This window comes from Choloepus didactylus, chromosome 1, assembly GCF_015220235.1.
Source record: "Choloepus didactylus isolate mChoDid1 chromosome 1, mChoDid1.pri, whole genome shotgun sequence".
Classification (NCBI taxonomy): domain Eukaryota; kingdom Metazoa; phylum Chordata; class Mammalia; order Pilosa; family Megalonychidae; genus Choloepus; species Choloepus didactylus.
In genome coordinates, this window is record NC_051307.1 from 191,497,518 (window position 1) to 191,514,906 (window position 17,389).

Here is a 17,389-nt window from a genome sequence, read left to right on the forward strand (position 1 = left end):
GGTTTCATACTGGTAGGTCTAAGTCCTGACCTTACAGCCTTGAAATTCTAAGTTTGTACTTCAATATGTGACTAAAAGAATAAGAATGAAATATTCAACAGTACATTCTGTTTTAATTTTTAGTAATAAAACAGAAAACTAAACTCAGACCATTGCTTTGCTCTTGATCTAATCTGACTGTACACTAGAGAAGTGATTCTTTATAAGAGAACTTTTGCTCCTTAGGTGCGAAATGTCAATGTACCAGTTTCATCAAAGATTGGATTGGACTATCTACGGTTAGGTAAATGGAATTTTAAAAAGAGCAAATTAAATATTAGAAATCACAAGGATTTCTCCCTCAAACATCAGAGGCTTCCTTTAACAGTCTTTAATGCAGATCATTCACAATCATTAAAAATTCATCAAGGTCAATCATACTGCACAATCCCCAAAGGAAAAAACTGAGAGAACCCATGAGTAATTTTCACAGCTTCATTGCAGAGTCCAAGATCAAAAGGATAGCTATCTTCTTTAAAATGGACCTAAGATGCACATATGATAGTTGCCTTGTTTCTCATTCTTCCAACTACATCCATGATTCCAGAGATTTCTTCATCAAGAGGCTCCATCAACTCAATAATTCCATTTTTTCCTTCACCGTCTGAAAGAATAAACATTCTTCCAGTGGGATGAATCTTTTCCATCCTCCCTACGAAGCATACAGGCTGGTCAATGAACTGAGCTAGCATGCTCACACTGATGCACTGCTTCGGCAACTCCATTACATCCGCCATGACTGTGGCACAAGACTTACCGCTGTCTTTTCTTGATACTTTAGGAACAAGTAGAATTTGACGGGATAACTTCGCATTTTCTCTTCTATTCTTGACCACTGTCTAGCCTTCAGCCATTTGTCAGGCTGAGGGTTTCTTGCACCACTCTCCCTCCTCTCTCCATACCTCCCCTGCAAGCTCAGTACCTAAGTTAGCAACAGACACCATCTCTAATCCTGATTCTCAGGCACTGGGCCCACTTAGCCCCAGAAAATGGGTCCCCCAACCTGTTGCAATGAGAAGAAGAAAGGAAAATTAGCTTCTCCTGAGAGGCTGCTCTGCCTCAGAGAGAAGCCTCAGATCACCCATGACTATGGTACTTTGGGACAACTGGGACTCCCAAGTTTCTGGGGATCCACCTAGACTTCTCTGGGGGTGGCCATGAGTGCAGAATGAACCATTCTGGAAGGCCTTTTATGGGCAACAGACCCCGGACACCGGGCCACTCCCGGGAATCCTGCTCATTGCAGAATCCAGGATCCAGGCTACTTAAGTCTGTGAAAAGGGAGCCCCACCAAAAGTGAATCCCATTGCCACTTAAATGTCCTGAATCAAAACTGTGTCTCATTTTTCCTTAGCCAGGACATGCCATATTTAGGTGACTCAGAGAGACACTGACCTTGGCTTCCTTCTCCTCACTCTAAAGTTATTAATTTCCAATAAAATACTTTCATACTAAACAGGAGGGTTATTACTTTTGCTACAAGAAACAAATCATGCATTTGATCATAAAACCAGACCAATGGAAGCTTCTAGTCACTGAACAAGGTTTCACAAAATTGCAGGGAAGCATGGAAAATCCAGAAGAAACAGGTCTGAGAAGGAAAAACCTACATGTTCAAAAAAAGCAAAACCCAACTGGTTTTTATTCAGCACTTTCTGTCAGCCTGTGTGCAATGGTAGCAGTTGTTTATGTCTCACCTTATATACCCTCAGTCCACCCATGTTCCACAGCTGTGGAGATGGTTTCTGGTCCCTCAAGTGCCTATATGTCTCTCTTCTTGTCTGCCTGAGAGCTTCTTCCACACCAAGGGAGCCTAGTGCCATACACGGGTGAGGGTTCACCAAGCTCCCAGATGCCTCTATAGTTATTGCTAAAACAGGATGTTTAAAATAAAATAAAAAATAGGACCCAATATAATAGTGCTGCATTTAAGGACTTAAGGTGAATTGCTGGACTTGGATAGATTGTCAGAATTTCCTTAAGAGATGTCTAGGACTTGCATAGGTGATGGTCTAGAACTTTCTGGTGGATTGGATAAAGTCCCCTACAAAGACATGTTCAAGTCCTAACCCCTGGGCCCATGGGTGTGAATTCATTTGTAAATAGGATCTTCAAAGACCCTGTTAAGATGAGACCAAACTATCAGAGTAGGCCTTAATCCAGTATGACTGGAGTCTTTATAAGCAAACAAAATTTGAACATGGAAGTACAAGCCACAGAAAAAGATGGACTGCTCTGTGACAGAGGCAGAGATTTATTGCCAGCAAGCCAGCATCAGAATGCCACAGACTTAGAAATGCATGGCCTGCCAATATGTTGATCTGGACTTCCAGCTTCCAAACTGTTAGCCAATAAATTCCTGTTATTTAAGCCAACCAGTGTGTGGTATTTGCCAAGGATGCCATGGCAAACTTGCATAGGAAGTTTGTGCAGGGCTGGTTTTGAGACTCTTGGTCTTTTTCCCATTTATGGTTGAGGTTGAGGAGACTACAGATTGTTAAAGAGGGAGAGGATCTCTTCAGAGAGAACTGGTGGTATATTATGATTCCGCCCTACTCCTGCCCCCATATCCACAGAAGACAAATACGTGGATGGGTGCTTGCTTGCCTTCAAACCCAGTGAGAAGGGCTGCAAGGAGCTCCTGTAGAACTTGACCCAAGTCTCTTGGAGTCTGTGAGTTCTGTGGGGCAGAGAGGTGTTTGTCCAGCCAAATTATGGGTGAGTGTTTCTATGGGACAAACATGAAGCAAAAGGTGAAAGACAATTTAAAGAGCCCTAGCCCGGGAGATTCACCTGCAGGGGTGGAGGGGTGGAGGGTCCTCAGCAAAAGGAGGCTGGAGGCACACCTGTGGATTCATGGATCCAGGGCAGAAACCTAAGTGGCCCACGGAGGAGCTATTTGTTTGCAGGTGAGAGTTTGTCAGAAATGTGGGGGCAGTCTCTGCAGACCCTTCAAAAGCATTACATGAGAAAGAGCTTCAAACATCTGCGCAGCCAGAGGAAACCAGCACCAAACTGCAGCAGTGCCTACCAAGTAAGACTTCTTGCCTCTTATTCCAGCTCCCCACAGCCACGATCACCCCACACACACACACAAAGAGGCAAACACACTCTGAAACTAGAAGGTTGGCAGGAAAGGGTAGAAGAGACAAAGTGTGACTTGTGGGCCCGAGAAGGCCCAAGCAGGGAGACGAGAAGTTCGGTATTTAAATGAAGTTAATGCATTAACTGGAACATGGGGTTAAATACCTTAATTACTTGAATGAGACTATGTTCTTTTTTGCCAGAGGTGACAAAAAGACTTATTGTCTAAGAATGATCAAAATCTCACGAAAGGAAGGGGCGGGTGCGCCGGGCCCAGCGGAGGGGGCGACCGGAAGGTGGTCGCGTGCCCTCGCCGAGCCCCCGAGCCCCCGGCCGACCCCCAGCCAGCGCGCGCTGGTCGCCGAGGCCCAGGCTGCTGCCGAGGGCCGCCTGTTTCCCCATGGGCTACGCAGCAGCTCTTGCCTGTTCTCCTCATATGTACCAGGGAGCAAATCCTGCCTTCCAAACATGTTACACTCCTGGCACACCTTACAAAGTGTCCTGTTCCCCCACCAGTGGGGCGGTGCCGCCGTATTTCTTTTCCCCCAGCCCTTACCAGACTGCCGGGTACCGCGTGCGAAAGGCCCACTCCCAGCAGAGCCCGTGTGTGCAGCGAGGCCCTTCCCACACTCAGCCCTTGTATGCAGCGCCCCCGCGCGTCGTCCACCGCACCGCGGTGGTGCAGCCCAAAGGCACGCCGGCCTCGGTGGACCCTGCACCCATCCCACCGCCCAGGGGCAAAGGGGTCACCAAGGGCACGGTGGTTGGGACCACCATGGCCACGTCAGCAGGCACTCTGCCGACTACTCACTCCCTAACTCCTGTCGCCCCCCACCCCGTCACTCTGCCCATGTACTGGTCCCCAGGAACAGTCACCTACAGCTACGCGATCCCTCAGTGATGATCACTCTGCAGAGGTCTGAGGTAGGAGCTATGCAGTCACATCACGGAGATTCCACAGCTGGTGCTGCAGGTCTCGTGCCTCCAACGAGGACTCTTAACGCCCTCGACACTTAGCTAAACACTGTGACGTTCTGGCCCAGCAGGCCTCAGTGCAGGTGGCCTTCAGCTAACTCTGGGTTGGTCTTACAGCAAATCCTATTTTGTGTGAACTGCCTGGCTATTTTTTAGCTACTATAATGATTAAAAAAAAGGGGGGGGGGAGTATTTATCTATTCTGAATCATATTTAGTTGAATGCATGTTAAAACACACACACACACACACACACACACACACACACACACACACACACACAGCTTGCTCAATCTACCTGCAGTGACTGATGCAAAGGAATGAAAAAATATTGCACAACTTGTACCACTAATGAACTGTTGTAATGTATGCAAAGTCTTGAAGTTATAAGTGTAAAGAGAATTTCTTCATATAGTGTCTGAAATGGCTAGATGATTCTTCAACCTCTTGGGGTTGATGGGGCTTGCCCATTGGGAACTTGGACTTCTAGATTCAGTGATCTATTTCTTTCTGTGAATACACTGGGAGTAGGTCACAGGGCTGGGGATGGTGGAGGCTGCAGCTGCTCTGATGCAGTCAGGTCAATGGGCACACCTTTCTTTCCAGTTAGGCTTTGGGGTCAGTGAACCATAGACATTCTTATAGATCATAAGGAAATACTAGAGTTGTGTGGCCAGTACAGTTAGGGTTGGGGGTTGTTTGTGTATTAGCAAAACAGTTTTCTCCACTATCTAAATTTTCATTACAACTCTGTTACAGTTTAGAGATGCTATTTTATATATCTTCATTGGAGAAGTCCTGTATAGACTACATTATCTTCCTGCAAATGAAGATAATGTGAAAAAAGAAAGCCACACTTGGAGGAGGTATTGGCTCTGCTTTATTTAGCTTAGAAAGTCGTTCCATTTTTTCTCCTCTGAGAAATGTTTGAGTCTGCTGAAAACATATGCAGGTATTGCTCTCCCTCCCCTCCCCACCCCAAAGAAGAGCCAAGATTTCAGTTCTGCGTTATGAAGCAAATTGCATATTTAAGAATTATTAAAAGAGAGCAAAACTTATATATTTATGTATATATAATGATATCTGCCCTAGGTTTCACTCAAGGGATAGAGAAGGAAGTTGTCCTGTTGAGCCCACTTGAATAGGCAGTGGTTAGGAGGCAGGGAAGAAAAGGAAAAAAAAAAATAGTTGTTTTCTGCTTGCATTCCATGTATCTGCTTTTTCATTTTAACATTTACCATAATTTAGTGGGTTCTAAGATTTTAACATTTACCATAATTTAGTGGATTCTAAGATACTCCCTTTTAATGCTAGGTCCCTTGTTATCCTCCTCCTTTGAAAATAACATGAGGTTGACATTTTGAATGCTTCATAATAGGGATGTTCTCCACTGAGTCATCTGAAACTCCCTTGCACAGAAATTCAATAATAGCAACTCCATTTATTTGTGAGACTATATTAAAGGTCAATTTGTGGCTAGGACTAGAAATCAGTCTACAGAGTGGACTGGGTAGAATACATCTCTAACAAATGGAGCTGAGGGTTTAGCCTACTGCTGTAGACTATCATTCTGAGACCACAGTAGGCAGTTTAAGGGGCTATAGGTGGTACAATATGGAGAAAGCATGGTAGTGACAGTAAATACCTCTCAGAACATGGCAGTTATATTAATAAGATTCAACAGGCAGAGGTTGGATGAAATGTGGTTAAAAAGTCAAAATGCCCTCCCCCGCCCCCGCCCAGGACCACAGCAGCAAAAACAGGAGTCCATTGCAGAATCATTGATAACACTTACATATAGTAAAGAGTAGGGGGACAAAAGGATCAGGTCCACATTAAAAATACAGTCAAATAGTAGACTCCAGCAGCATCAATGTGGCATCATCCAGGGCAGGGCATGCCTAGCAGGCAGAGCATTTCAGTCTGCTTGGGAAGCCTGCCCTTTTCAAGAATGGGTACATCTTGCTGAACAGCTTCATGACACTAACTGTCAATCATCCAATTACCCTCCTTTTCAGGGATCCCAGGCTCACCAAGCAACCTTCATAATTAACTGACTTCCATGAAACATTTTCTTAAAGGAAGACCCTATGAAACACTCAGTCCACAGTTTTGTTGCTCATTAAAAATAAATAAATCAGCACTTGCCTAGTGTGGACTTTGAACTTGAAACCTTGTCTTTGAGAAATCAAAGCACTCAGAAAAAAACTTCTCTAGAATCCCTCAACCACATTTACCAATATACTAACACCTACGTCTATCTTCACTGCACAGCATATTCTAAAAATGGCCACTTTTTCCACCACCTCTGAATTCACTCAATGTGACTTTACACCTTCTCCTATCAAGAGGTAGAGTCTATTTCTCCAACCCTTAAATCTGGACTTGACCATGTAACTTGCTTTGACTAGTAGGATATTAGTAAATGTGATGCAAGGAGGGGTTTAAAAAGTATTTCCACATTGGGACTTGCCTTTTCTTGATGCATGTGAACAAGCTTGAACTATCCTTTTGGAGAATGACAAACCATGTGAAGAACAACTGAGGCACCCCAGTTGACAGACAGACAATTGCCAGACATATAAGTAACATAGCATGCCAGACTAGTGATCTGAGATTATCCAACTGCCAGCCAACCTCCCAGTTGACCCCATGGAGCCCAACAAAGATCATTTAAGTCAGCTCAGACAGGAAACCCTCAGCAGCCCTGAAGAGTTGTGAGTCAAATGAGATAACTTATTTTAAGCCACTAGATTTCTGGGTGGTTTTTTATGCAGCAAAAGCTAACTGATAATACTTCCTACAACTTTGGATGAACTCTCCATGCTCCTACCTGAAATCTACCCCTCCATTTCTGCACCAGTCTCATCTCCTCTTATAGATTTAGAGAGAGTTTCACCATTTCTCCCTTCTCACTTCTGCATCAAAAAATTTTCCCTCCTTAATGAATCATTCCGTATTAGTTTACTATTGCTGCTGTAACAAATTACAGCAAATTCATTGGCTTAAAAAGGTAATTTTATTCTCTTAGTTCTAGAAGTCAAATGTCTAAAATCAAGGTGTCAACAGGGCTGCAATTCTCCTGAAGGCCTCAGAGGATGATTCATTACCTTGCTTTCCGTTTCTAAAGGCTGTTCTTCCTTGGGTCATAGCCCCTTCCTCCATCTTCAAAGCATAGCAAATCTCTCTCTTGTAGTCTCAACAGCTTTACCTCTGACTCTAACTCTACTGTCTTCCTCTTGTAACAACCCTTGAGATTACAATGGGTCCCTCCAGGTAATCCAGGATAATCTTCCCATTTCAAGATTATTAACTGAATTGCGTCTGCAAAGTCCCTTTTGCCATATAAAATAACATATTCACAGGTTCTGGGGATTAAGGTGTAGATATCTTTGGGGGCCATTATTCAGCCTACTACACATTCCTATCAGCTTACAAATGGTTCTCTTATTAAAAGACAAAACAAACTTCTTTTGATTCCACTTCCCCACCAGTTTCTGTCCCAATTCTCTGCTCCCCTTTGCGGCAAACCTCTTTTAAAGGGTTGCCTGTTCTTGCAATCTCCAATTCCTCTCCTCCTGTTCTCTCTGAAAACTAGTCCAATAAGGCTTTAGCCTCTACCCCTCTAACAAAACTTCTCATGTCAAGGTCACCAGTGACACCCATGCTGTTAAACCCAATGTTTTAGTTTGCTAATGCTGCGGAATGCAAAACACCAGAAATGGATTGGCTTTTATAAAAAGGGGGTTTATTTGGCTATACAGTTACAGTCTTAAGGCCATAAAGTATCCAAACTAACACATCAGTAATTGGGTACCTTCACTGGAGGATGGCCAATGGCGTCCGGAAAACCTCTGTTAGCTGGGAAGGCACGTGGCTGGCATCTGCTCCAAAGTTCTGGTTTCAAAATGGCTTTCTCCCAGGACATTCCTCTCTAGCAAGCTTGCTCTTCTTCAAATAACATCACTCACAGCTGCACTCCATTCAGTCTCTTTGAGTCAGCATGTTTTATATGGCTCCACTGATCCAGGCCCACCCTGAATGGGTGGGGTCACACCTCCATGGGAGTATCCCACCAAAGTCACCACCCACAGCTGGGTGGGGCACATCTCCATGCAAACAACCTAATTCAAACGTTCCAGCTTAATCCCCACTATTCTGTCTGCCCCACAAGATTGCATCAAAGAATATGGCTTTTTCTGGGGGACATAATACAGTCAAACCGGCACACCCAACGACCAGTTCTCAGTCCACATCTTCCTTGATCATTCAGCAGCATTTGACACAGTTTGGTCACTCTCTCCTCCTATATACACTTACTTCCCTTGACTTCCAGGTCACCACTTCTCCTGGTTTCCCTCCTCTCTCTCTGGCAGCTCCTTCTTGGTCTTCATTTCTGAGCCCTTTTGTTTTTCCCCACCAACCTGGACCTCTTCTCTTCTCTATCTGCTTTCTCCCTTGGTGATCTCATCCATCAACATGGCTTTTATGTCTTCTATCCGCTGATGACAATTGGCTTATATTTATATCTATATTTTGTTTCCATAACACTTATTGCCTTCTAACATTCTACAAAATTTACTTATTTATTGGGTTTAATGTTTCTTTCTTCTCCCCACTAGAATGTCAAAAAGGGCGGGGATTTTTATCTGTTTCTTTCATTGATAATCCCAAGTGCCTAGAACAATATTTGGCACACATATAGGCACTTAATAAATGTTTGTTGAATGAATGAATTAGTACTTAGATAATGGCAATAAATGACTATGGAGCCTCCACATTCATTCCAAATTCCCATCCTAAAAATCCAGAAAGGAGCTTAAGATTCAGATGGTAGGAAAATGGGGCTTTTTTATGTCTCCATTGTAACATAATATCTGTAAGTATTTTTCATAAATACCAACCTCTGTCTTTAAGGAACATGTTTATGAATTAATACTTTTAATTCAACATCTGTCAGCTCCCTGTGAAAGTCAGAAGTTGTCCTGTGATTGCTATGCCAACTGGTTGCAAAGTGAAATGGCCAATTTTGCAACAGATGCAGGATTTCACTAAGATTACAAAGGTGTTGGTTGAGTGCTGATTCAATAATTATTAGAAAGCCTGCAAGAAATGAGTCTCAGGCATAGTTATCTGGTTACAACCAAAAAAGAGAAAATCAACAAAGATGATGACAGTTTGTTAGCAAACATTTTCACACTGAGATGACCTTTACTTCCCAAGTTGTAGTTATGGGTATTCCAGTAATAAGTACTAAAAACAGGAACTAGTGTTGCAGGTTCTGGGTGAAAGGACTCCGATGGAAGAAGTGTGAAGGCTGTCAGCCGTAATCCATGAGATGCTGGCTGAGGGATTGACCAAAGTCCCTTGAGGCTCTGTCTTTCAGACCCCGTGAGTTTAGGCCCTAAAGGTGCGGTCAACGCCTAAAGCTAGAATACTGAAAAGATAAGTCTGCCTTGTGGCTACTGCCATCTACTGAAATTAAGCTTCATTTCCAGTTTTGCTGTTGTCGACATTATAAATGACTAAAGAGGACATTAACTAAGGTTAGTATAGTTTGGAGGACTGACAAAGTTTAAAACTCCTTCCTGGTGTTGGGGGGTCTGTTGTGAGATTCTAGATTTGTGTCTGAGTTGATCCGGAGTCTGGTTCTACAGATCTTCAACGCATGCACAATAGCAGAGAAATTCGCTCTTGGAATATAGCTTGTTGTTTTATATCTGATTTGCACATGTTCTTCACACTGCTAACCACTCTTCCTCCTCTCTTCCACTCTGCAAACTGCTCTTCAAAATTAAGCTCAAATGTTCTCTCTCGAAAGATCTTCTCAACTACCCTAAGCTTGTTCTCTCTTCTTTGCTTTCAGGTCATGTTTTGCTCTGTTCTGTCACACTTACCACATCAATTTAATTATTTAATAGTCTGTTTCCCCGACTAGACTCAAGATTTTTGGGTGCACCTATCATGAATTAATCTTATTAGCATATGTTTCACTACCTAGCACATTGAAGATACTAAATATTCATTAAATCAATGATAGAATACCATGACTCTGCCAAACCACCCTCAGTTTCACCAAGGGTCCGTCAGCCTTCTGAACTCATTTTTTAAATGAGATAAAATTCACAAAACATTAAATTCACCATTTTAATCATTCTAAAGTGTACAATTCAATGACTTAGTTCATTCAAAAGGTTGTGCAACCATCACCACTATCTAATTCTAGAACATTTTCATCACTCCAAAAAGAAACACTGTACCCTAAAAGCAGTCCCTCCCCATGCTCCCCAACCCACAGCTCCTGGAATCACTATCTTGTTTCTGTCTTTATGGATTTGCCTATCCTGGAGATTTCATATAAATGAAATTATACAATATGTGGCCTTTTTATGTCTGGCTTCTTTCATTTAGAATATGTTTCCAAGGTTTATCCATGTCATAGTATGTATCAATACTTCATTCCTTTCCGCTGCTGAAGAATATTCCTCTGCATAGATATGCCACATTTTGTTTATCCATTCATCAGCTGATGGATATTTGGTGTGTTCCCACTTTTTGGTTGTTATGGATAATGCTGCTATGAACCTTTGTGTACAAGTTTTTGTGTGAACATATGTTTTCATTTCTCTTGGGTATATACCAAGGAGTGGAATGCTGCATCACTAGGTAATTCTGTTTAACTCTTTGAGGAACTGTCAAACTGTTTCCATAGCAGCTGTTTCATTTCACATTCCCACCAGAAATGTATAAGCATTCCAAATTCACCACACACTGAATATAGCCATTCTAGTGGGTTTTAGTTTGCATTTCCTTTATGACTAAAGAGGCTCAGCATCCTTTTATTTGCTTACTGGCCATTTGTATATTTTCTTTGGAGAAATATTTATTCCAGTAATTTACCCACTTTTTATTTGGGTTGTTTGTCTTTTTGTTGTTGAGTTGTAAGAGTTGTTTATATAGTCTGAATACTAGATTCTTACCAGATATATGATTTGAAAAGATTTTCTTCCAGTCTGTGGATTGTTTTTTCACTCTTTTGATACTGTCCTTTGATGCACAAACATTTATAATTTTGATGAAGTCCATATATCTATTTTTTTTCTTTTGTTGCTTGTGCTTTTGGTATCATATTTAAGAAACCAGTGCCTAATGAAGATCACAAATACTTATACCCATGTTTCCTCCTAAGAATTTATAGATTTGGCACTTGCATCTAGGTCTTTGATCCATTTTGAATTAGTTTTTGTATGTGATGTGAGGTAGGGGTCCAAAGTCATTCTTTTACATGTGGATAACCAGTTAACTCAGCACCATTTGTTGAAAAGATTATTATTTCCCCATTGAATGAACTTGGCACCATTGTTGAAAATCAATTGACCATAGGTGTATGGCTTTATTTCTGGGCTCTCAATTCTTTTTCATTAATCTGTATGCCTCTCTTTATGCCAATAGCATACTGTTTTGATTACTGCAGCTTTATAGTAAGTTTTGAAATCTGGCCAATGATTCCTCACCAATAGGGTACAAAGAAATCCAGATGAGACACAAATACTGTGAAACTGTGTACTTGTAAGTTTATCTTGCTCACAATATTATACAAAACCAGTGCTTCAATAAATTCTCCTTAGTCACTGATGCTTTGTGTGAATGAAATATGTTTGAAATTTAAAAAGAAAGCTGAGTTTCACCACCCAGGATGATTAATACAAGCAAAAGCAAGAGGTAAAAGGGATCATGAACATATACACTATCCAGGAATTTGATATCTATCCTTATGCCAGTACAATACTGTTTTGATTACCATAGCTTTGTAGTTAAGTTTTGAAATCAGGAGGTGTCTTAGTTTACCAGGCTGCTGTAACAAAGCACCACACTAGTTGGATCAAACAGGAATCGATTGTCTCAGAATTTTGGAGGCTAGAAATTTAAAATCAAGGTGTTGTCAGGATTATGCTTTTTTTGAAGTCTGTAGTGTTCTTGTGATGGATTCTCAGCAATCAATAACTCAATTTCTTCCATCACGTAGCCATCTATCTCCTTTTCCTGACTGTGTCCAAATTTCCTCTACTTATGAGGACCCCAGTCACATTAGATTATAGCTCACCCTGATTCAGTTTGGCTTTACTGTAACTAATAGGATCTCCAAAGATCTCATTTACAAATGGGTTCCCATCCCCAGGACCTGAGATTAGGAGTTGAACATGTGTTTGTGGGGGGTATGATTCAATCCATAACAGGAAGTGAGAATACTCCAACTTTGTTCTTTTTTTCAAGATTGTTTTGGCTATTCAGGATCTCTTGCAATTCTATTTGAATTTTAGGGTCAGCTTGTCCATTTCTGCAAGAAATACAGTTGGAATTTTCATAGCAATTGCATTGAATCTGTAGATCAATTTGGGTAGTAGTGAAATCTTAACAACATTGTCTTCCAATCCATGAATATGGAATGACTTTCCATTTATTTGGGTCCTTTAAAATTTATTTCAACCATATTTTGCAGTTTTCAATGTGAAGTCTTATACCTCCCTGATTAAATTTATTCCTAAGTATTTTATCCTCTTTTGAACACTATTGTAAATGGAATTGTTTTCTTAATTTCATTTTCTGATTGTTCATTGCTAGTATATAGAAATATACCTGATTTTTATATGTTGATCTTATATCCTGCACATTTGATGAATTTTTGAAATAGCACTAATAGTTTCTGTGGATTCTTCAGGATTTTCTATGTATAAGATCATGCTATCTATAAATAAAGACAGTTTTTCTTCTTCCTTTTCAATTTGGATGCCTTTTATTTCTTTTTCTTGCTAATTAATCTGGCTACAACTTCCAGGACGATGTTGAGTAAAAGTGGTGAGAGCAGGTATCTTTGTCTTGTTCCTGATCTTATGGAGAAAGCTTTCAGTTTTTCACCATTAAGTACAGTGTTATCTGTGGTGCTATGCCCTTTACCATGTCAAAGAAGTTCTCTTCTATTCTAGTTTGTTGAATGTTTTTATCATGGGATGGTGTTGGATTTTATCAAATGCATTTCCTGTATCAATTGGAATGATCATGTGTGTTTTTTTTCTTCCATTCTATTTTTTATTTTCTTATGTTGAACCACTCTTACATTCCTGGGATAAATCCTCCTTAGGCATGGTGCATATTTGTTTTAATATGCCACTGAATTCAGTTGGCTAACATTTTATTGAATATTTTTGCATCTATACTTATAAGGGACATTCATCTGTAATTTTCATTTCTCTTAATGTCTTTCTTTGGCTATGGTGTCAGAATACTAGCTTCATAAAATGAGTTGTGAGGTGTTCTTCTCTCTTCAATTGTTTGGAAGAGTTTGAGAAGTTTTGTTGATTATTTTTAAACATTTGGGAGAATTCACCAGTGAAGACAACTGGACCTGTGCTTTTCTTTGTAGGAAGTTTTTTGATTACTAATTCAATCTCTTTTTTTGTTATAGGTGTATGCAGATTTCTATTTCTTTTTTTGTCTGTTTTGGTAAATTGTGTCTCTCTAGGTATTTGTCTCTCTAGGATTTTCATCTCAGTTATCTAATTTTTTGACATAAAATTGATTATACTATTCTCTTGTAATCCTTTTTATTTCTGTAAGGTCAGTATTATTGTCCCCACTTCCATTCCTGATTTTAGTAATTTGAGTCTTCTCTCTTTTATTCTTGGGCAGTCTAGCTAAAGTTTTACCAATTTTGTTGCTCTTTTTAAAGAACTAATGCTTGGTTTCATTGATTCTCTCTATTGTTTTTCTATTCATTACTTTTTTATCTCTGCTTTAATCTTTATTTTAAAATTCATTTTATTGAGATATATTCACATACCATGCAGTCATACAAAGCATACATTCAGTTGTTCACAGTACCATTATATAGTTGTGTGTTCATCACCAAAATTAATTTTTGAACATTTTCATTACCACACACAAAAATAATAAGAATAAAAATTAAAGTTAAAAAGAACAATTAAAGTAAAAAAGAACACTGGGTACCCTTTTTTTTGCCCCCATTTTTGTACTCATCCATCCATATACTGGACAAAGGGGAGTGTGGTCCATATGGTTTTCCCAATCACATTGTCACCCCTCATAAGCTACATTTTTATATGATTGTCTTCAAGATTCATGGGTTCTAGGTTGTAGTTTGATAGTTTCAGTTATTTACTGCTAGCTATTCCAACTCATCAGAACCTAAAAAGTGTTGTGTATATTGTCCATAAGAGTGCCCACCACAGTGACCTCTCGGCTCCTTTTGAAATCTCTGCCACTAAAGCTTAATTCATTTCCTTTCACATCCCCCTTTTGGTCAACAAGATGTTCTCCATCCCATGATGCCGGGTCTAGATTCCTCTCTGGGAGTCATATTCCATGTTGCCAGGGAGATTCACTCCCCTGGGTGTCTGATCCCACGTAGGGGGGAGGGCAGTGATTTCACCTTTCAAGTTGGCTTAGCTGGAGAGAGAGGGCCACATCTGAGCAACAAAGAGGCATTCAGGAGGAGACTCTTAGGCACAATTATAGGCAGGCCTAGCCTCTCCTTTGCAGCAACAGTCTTCCCAAGGGCAAGTCCCTGGTAGAGGGCTCAGCCCATCAATCTGCCAGTCCCCTATGTCTGTGAGCATATCAGCAACCATCGAGTTGGGAAAGCCCAACACCTCTGCAATCTCCACCAGCTCCTCAAGGAGGCTCTGCATATTTTTTTCATTTTTTTTTTAATTAATTCTTTTTTTTTAAATTAACTATATCAAAAAAATTTAAATAAAAACAGACAATAAAAAAACATTTCAAACAAACCATAACAAGGGAGTAAGAAAAAGACAACTAACCTAAAATAACTGCTTTACTTCCAATATATTACTACTCTACCCCAAGAAAATAACCTAACATAGCAACATTTCTGTGAACTTGTTCCTACCATACTCATCAGAAATTAACAAACCATAGTCATTCCTGGGCATTCCCAGAACGTTAAATTCACCCATGATAGCTTATCTGTTCTTATTGTGTTATCATTCCCCCTTCCTTAATTGCTCTCTGTCACTAGTTCCCCTACATTCTACATCATAAACCATTTATTTTACATTTTTCAATGTTCACCTTAGTGGTTCTACTTTAATCTTTATTATTTCTTCTGTAGAGTTAGATGTAATTTGCTCTTCTTTTCTAGTTTTTCAAGGCAGAAGTTTAGGTTATTGATTTGATATCTTTCTTCTTCTTTAGTGTAGACATTTACAGCTATTGATTTCTCTCTGAGAATTGCTTTCACTGCATCCTGTAAGCTTTGGCATGTTATGATTTTCTTTTCCTGCATCTCAAATTATTTTCTAATTTATTTTGTTATTTCTATTTTTGACATGTTGGTTGTTTTAGAGTGTGTTGTTTAATCTCCATATATTTGTGAATTTTCCAGATTTTTTTTCTGTTATTAACATCCAACTTTAGATTCTTTCTTCTAGCTGCTTAAATCCACTGTGAACCCTTCTACTGAAATTTTCATTTTAGTTATTGCACTTTTCGACTCTAGAATTTCTATTTTGTTACTTTTTATAATTTGTATCTCTTCAATCATATTCTCTGTTTGGAAGTCATCATTTTCTTGGTTTATTTTAGTTCTTTATACATGGTTTTCTTTAGCACTTTGAGCATATTTTAAATAGTTGATTTAAAATTTTTGTCTAATAACTAATGTCTGGGCTTCCTCAGGGCTTCTTCCTTTCTATTAATTTCTTTTCTCTTTCTGTGTATAAGCCATACTTTCTTTGCAAAACTCATAATTTTGTTGAAAACTAGATTTTTTAATATTATATTGTCGATAACTCTGGAAATCATATTCTCATCCTTCCTCAACATTTGTTCTTGCTGCTTGTTGTAGTTGTCGTCATTTGCTTGTTTAGCAACTTTCTTGAACTAATTGTGTCAAGTCTGTATTCTTTGCTGTGTGTGGCCACTGTTCCATTAATTGAGTTGATAGCTAGTGATTCAACAGAGATTTCCTTAAATATCTGGAACCAAAAATAAACAAACAAAATAAAATTCCCAGTCTTTGTAGACAGACTGTGTGTACGTTGGGAAACAAATTCAATGCTCAGCCAGGCAGTTTACAACTCTAACCCAGCCTTCCCTTTCTGCTTGTGCAGAGCCTGAAGGCTGGGCAGACATTAGAGCTTAGGACCATCTCAGGTCCTTTCTGTGCATGCAACCCAGCCTGGGCAGGTACTTGGCCTGGATTCCCAGAAATATGTGGCAGATTCTCAAAGCCCTCATTCCCCAGTTCACCTAAATCCCCAACCTTTCCTCTAAAGCTTTGCAGTTAGTCTATTGTTCTTGTAGTAGGAGATGATATAAATTGCTTTTGACCTTAAGGAGCTCAAGGCCAACGTCAAGGCCAACATAAAATTTAAATTACTATGTAATGTCCTGATGGTGAAATGCAAAAGAGACAGTGAGAACACAGTAGAAGGCCTTAAAGTCAGCCTGGAGACTCAGACAGGGTGGGGAGGAAATGCTTCCCAGAGCAGAATTTTAAGAGAAAGTGATATCGGAACTAGGTTATAAAGAAGGAGGGGGAGTTAGTGATACCAAACAAAAGCAGAGAGCTCTTTGCCCAATGGACATAACAGCCCATCCATGTCACTGGAGTTTCAAAGAGAGAAAGAGTTTAATGCTATGTGCCAAGCAGGAAATCAGATGGTCTGTCAGCCCAAAAATCTGTCTCCCCAAGTCTACGGAGTTCGGGGTTTTTATGGATTCAAACAAGATGGGGGTGGGGTTGTTACCGGTACAATAGTAAGTATTAACAAGGCTGAGACTAGGCTAGAATAATCATTACAATAGAAAGTATAAACAAGGGTGAGACTAGTTGAGTTTCAGTAATTTTGGACATTAAATTCTGCCTATTTTACAATCTAGAAAGAAACATCTATGTAATGATTCAGTAATCATAATCACTAATCACTCGTTAATTCTTAATTTCTCAGTTACATTAACCAGGCTATTATGAATAATGCTGCTATGAACATTTGTGTACAAGTTTTTGTGTGAACATATTTCTTCAGTTCTCTTGGAAATATATGTAGGAGTGGAACTGCTGGGTCATGTGGTAACTCTGTGCTTAATTTTTTGAGATCACGAGTAGTTGTAGCCATTAAGCTTGGGGTGGTTTGTTATCGAGAAAAAGACAAATGAAACAGTTTGTTTCTAACCCTTCTCATCACTCAGCTGACTCTGGACTTGTGTTCAGTTCCAATTTCAGCGACAATTGCTTCAAATATTGTCACCTT

The 17,389-nt window shown here is 40.0% G+C and overlaps 1 protein-coding gene and 1 pseudogene across 1 annotated transcript; one reads left to right on the plus strand and one right to left on the minus strand.

Moving 5' to 3' along the window:
- Positions 1–410: 410 nt before the first annotated feature.
- LOC119528107 lies at positions 411–776 on the minus strand (annotated as a pseudogene).
- A 1,977-nt stretch (positions 777–2,753) lies between these two features.
- On the plus strand, positions 2,754–4,024 carry LOC119526589 (myelin-associated neurite-outgrowth inhibitor-like). The gene is made up of 2 exons (XM_037825815.1): positions 2,754–2,757; positions 3,420–4,024. The coding sequence occupies exons 1-2, from the start codon at positions 2,754–2,756 to the stop codon at positions 4,022–4,024; spliced, it is 609 nt and encodes a 202-aa protein (XP_037681743.1).
- The last annotated feature ends 13,365 nt before the right edge of the window (positions 4,025–17,389 follow it).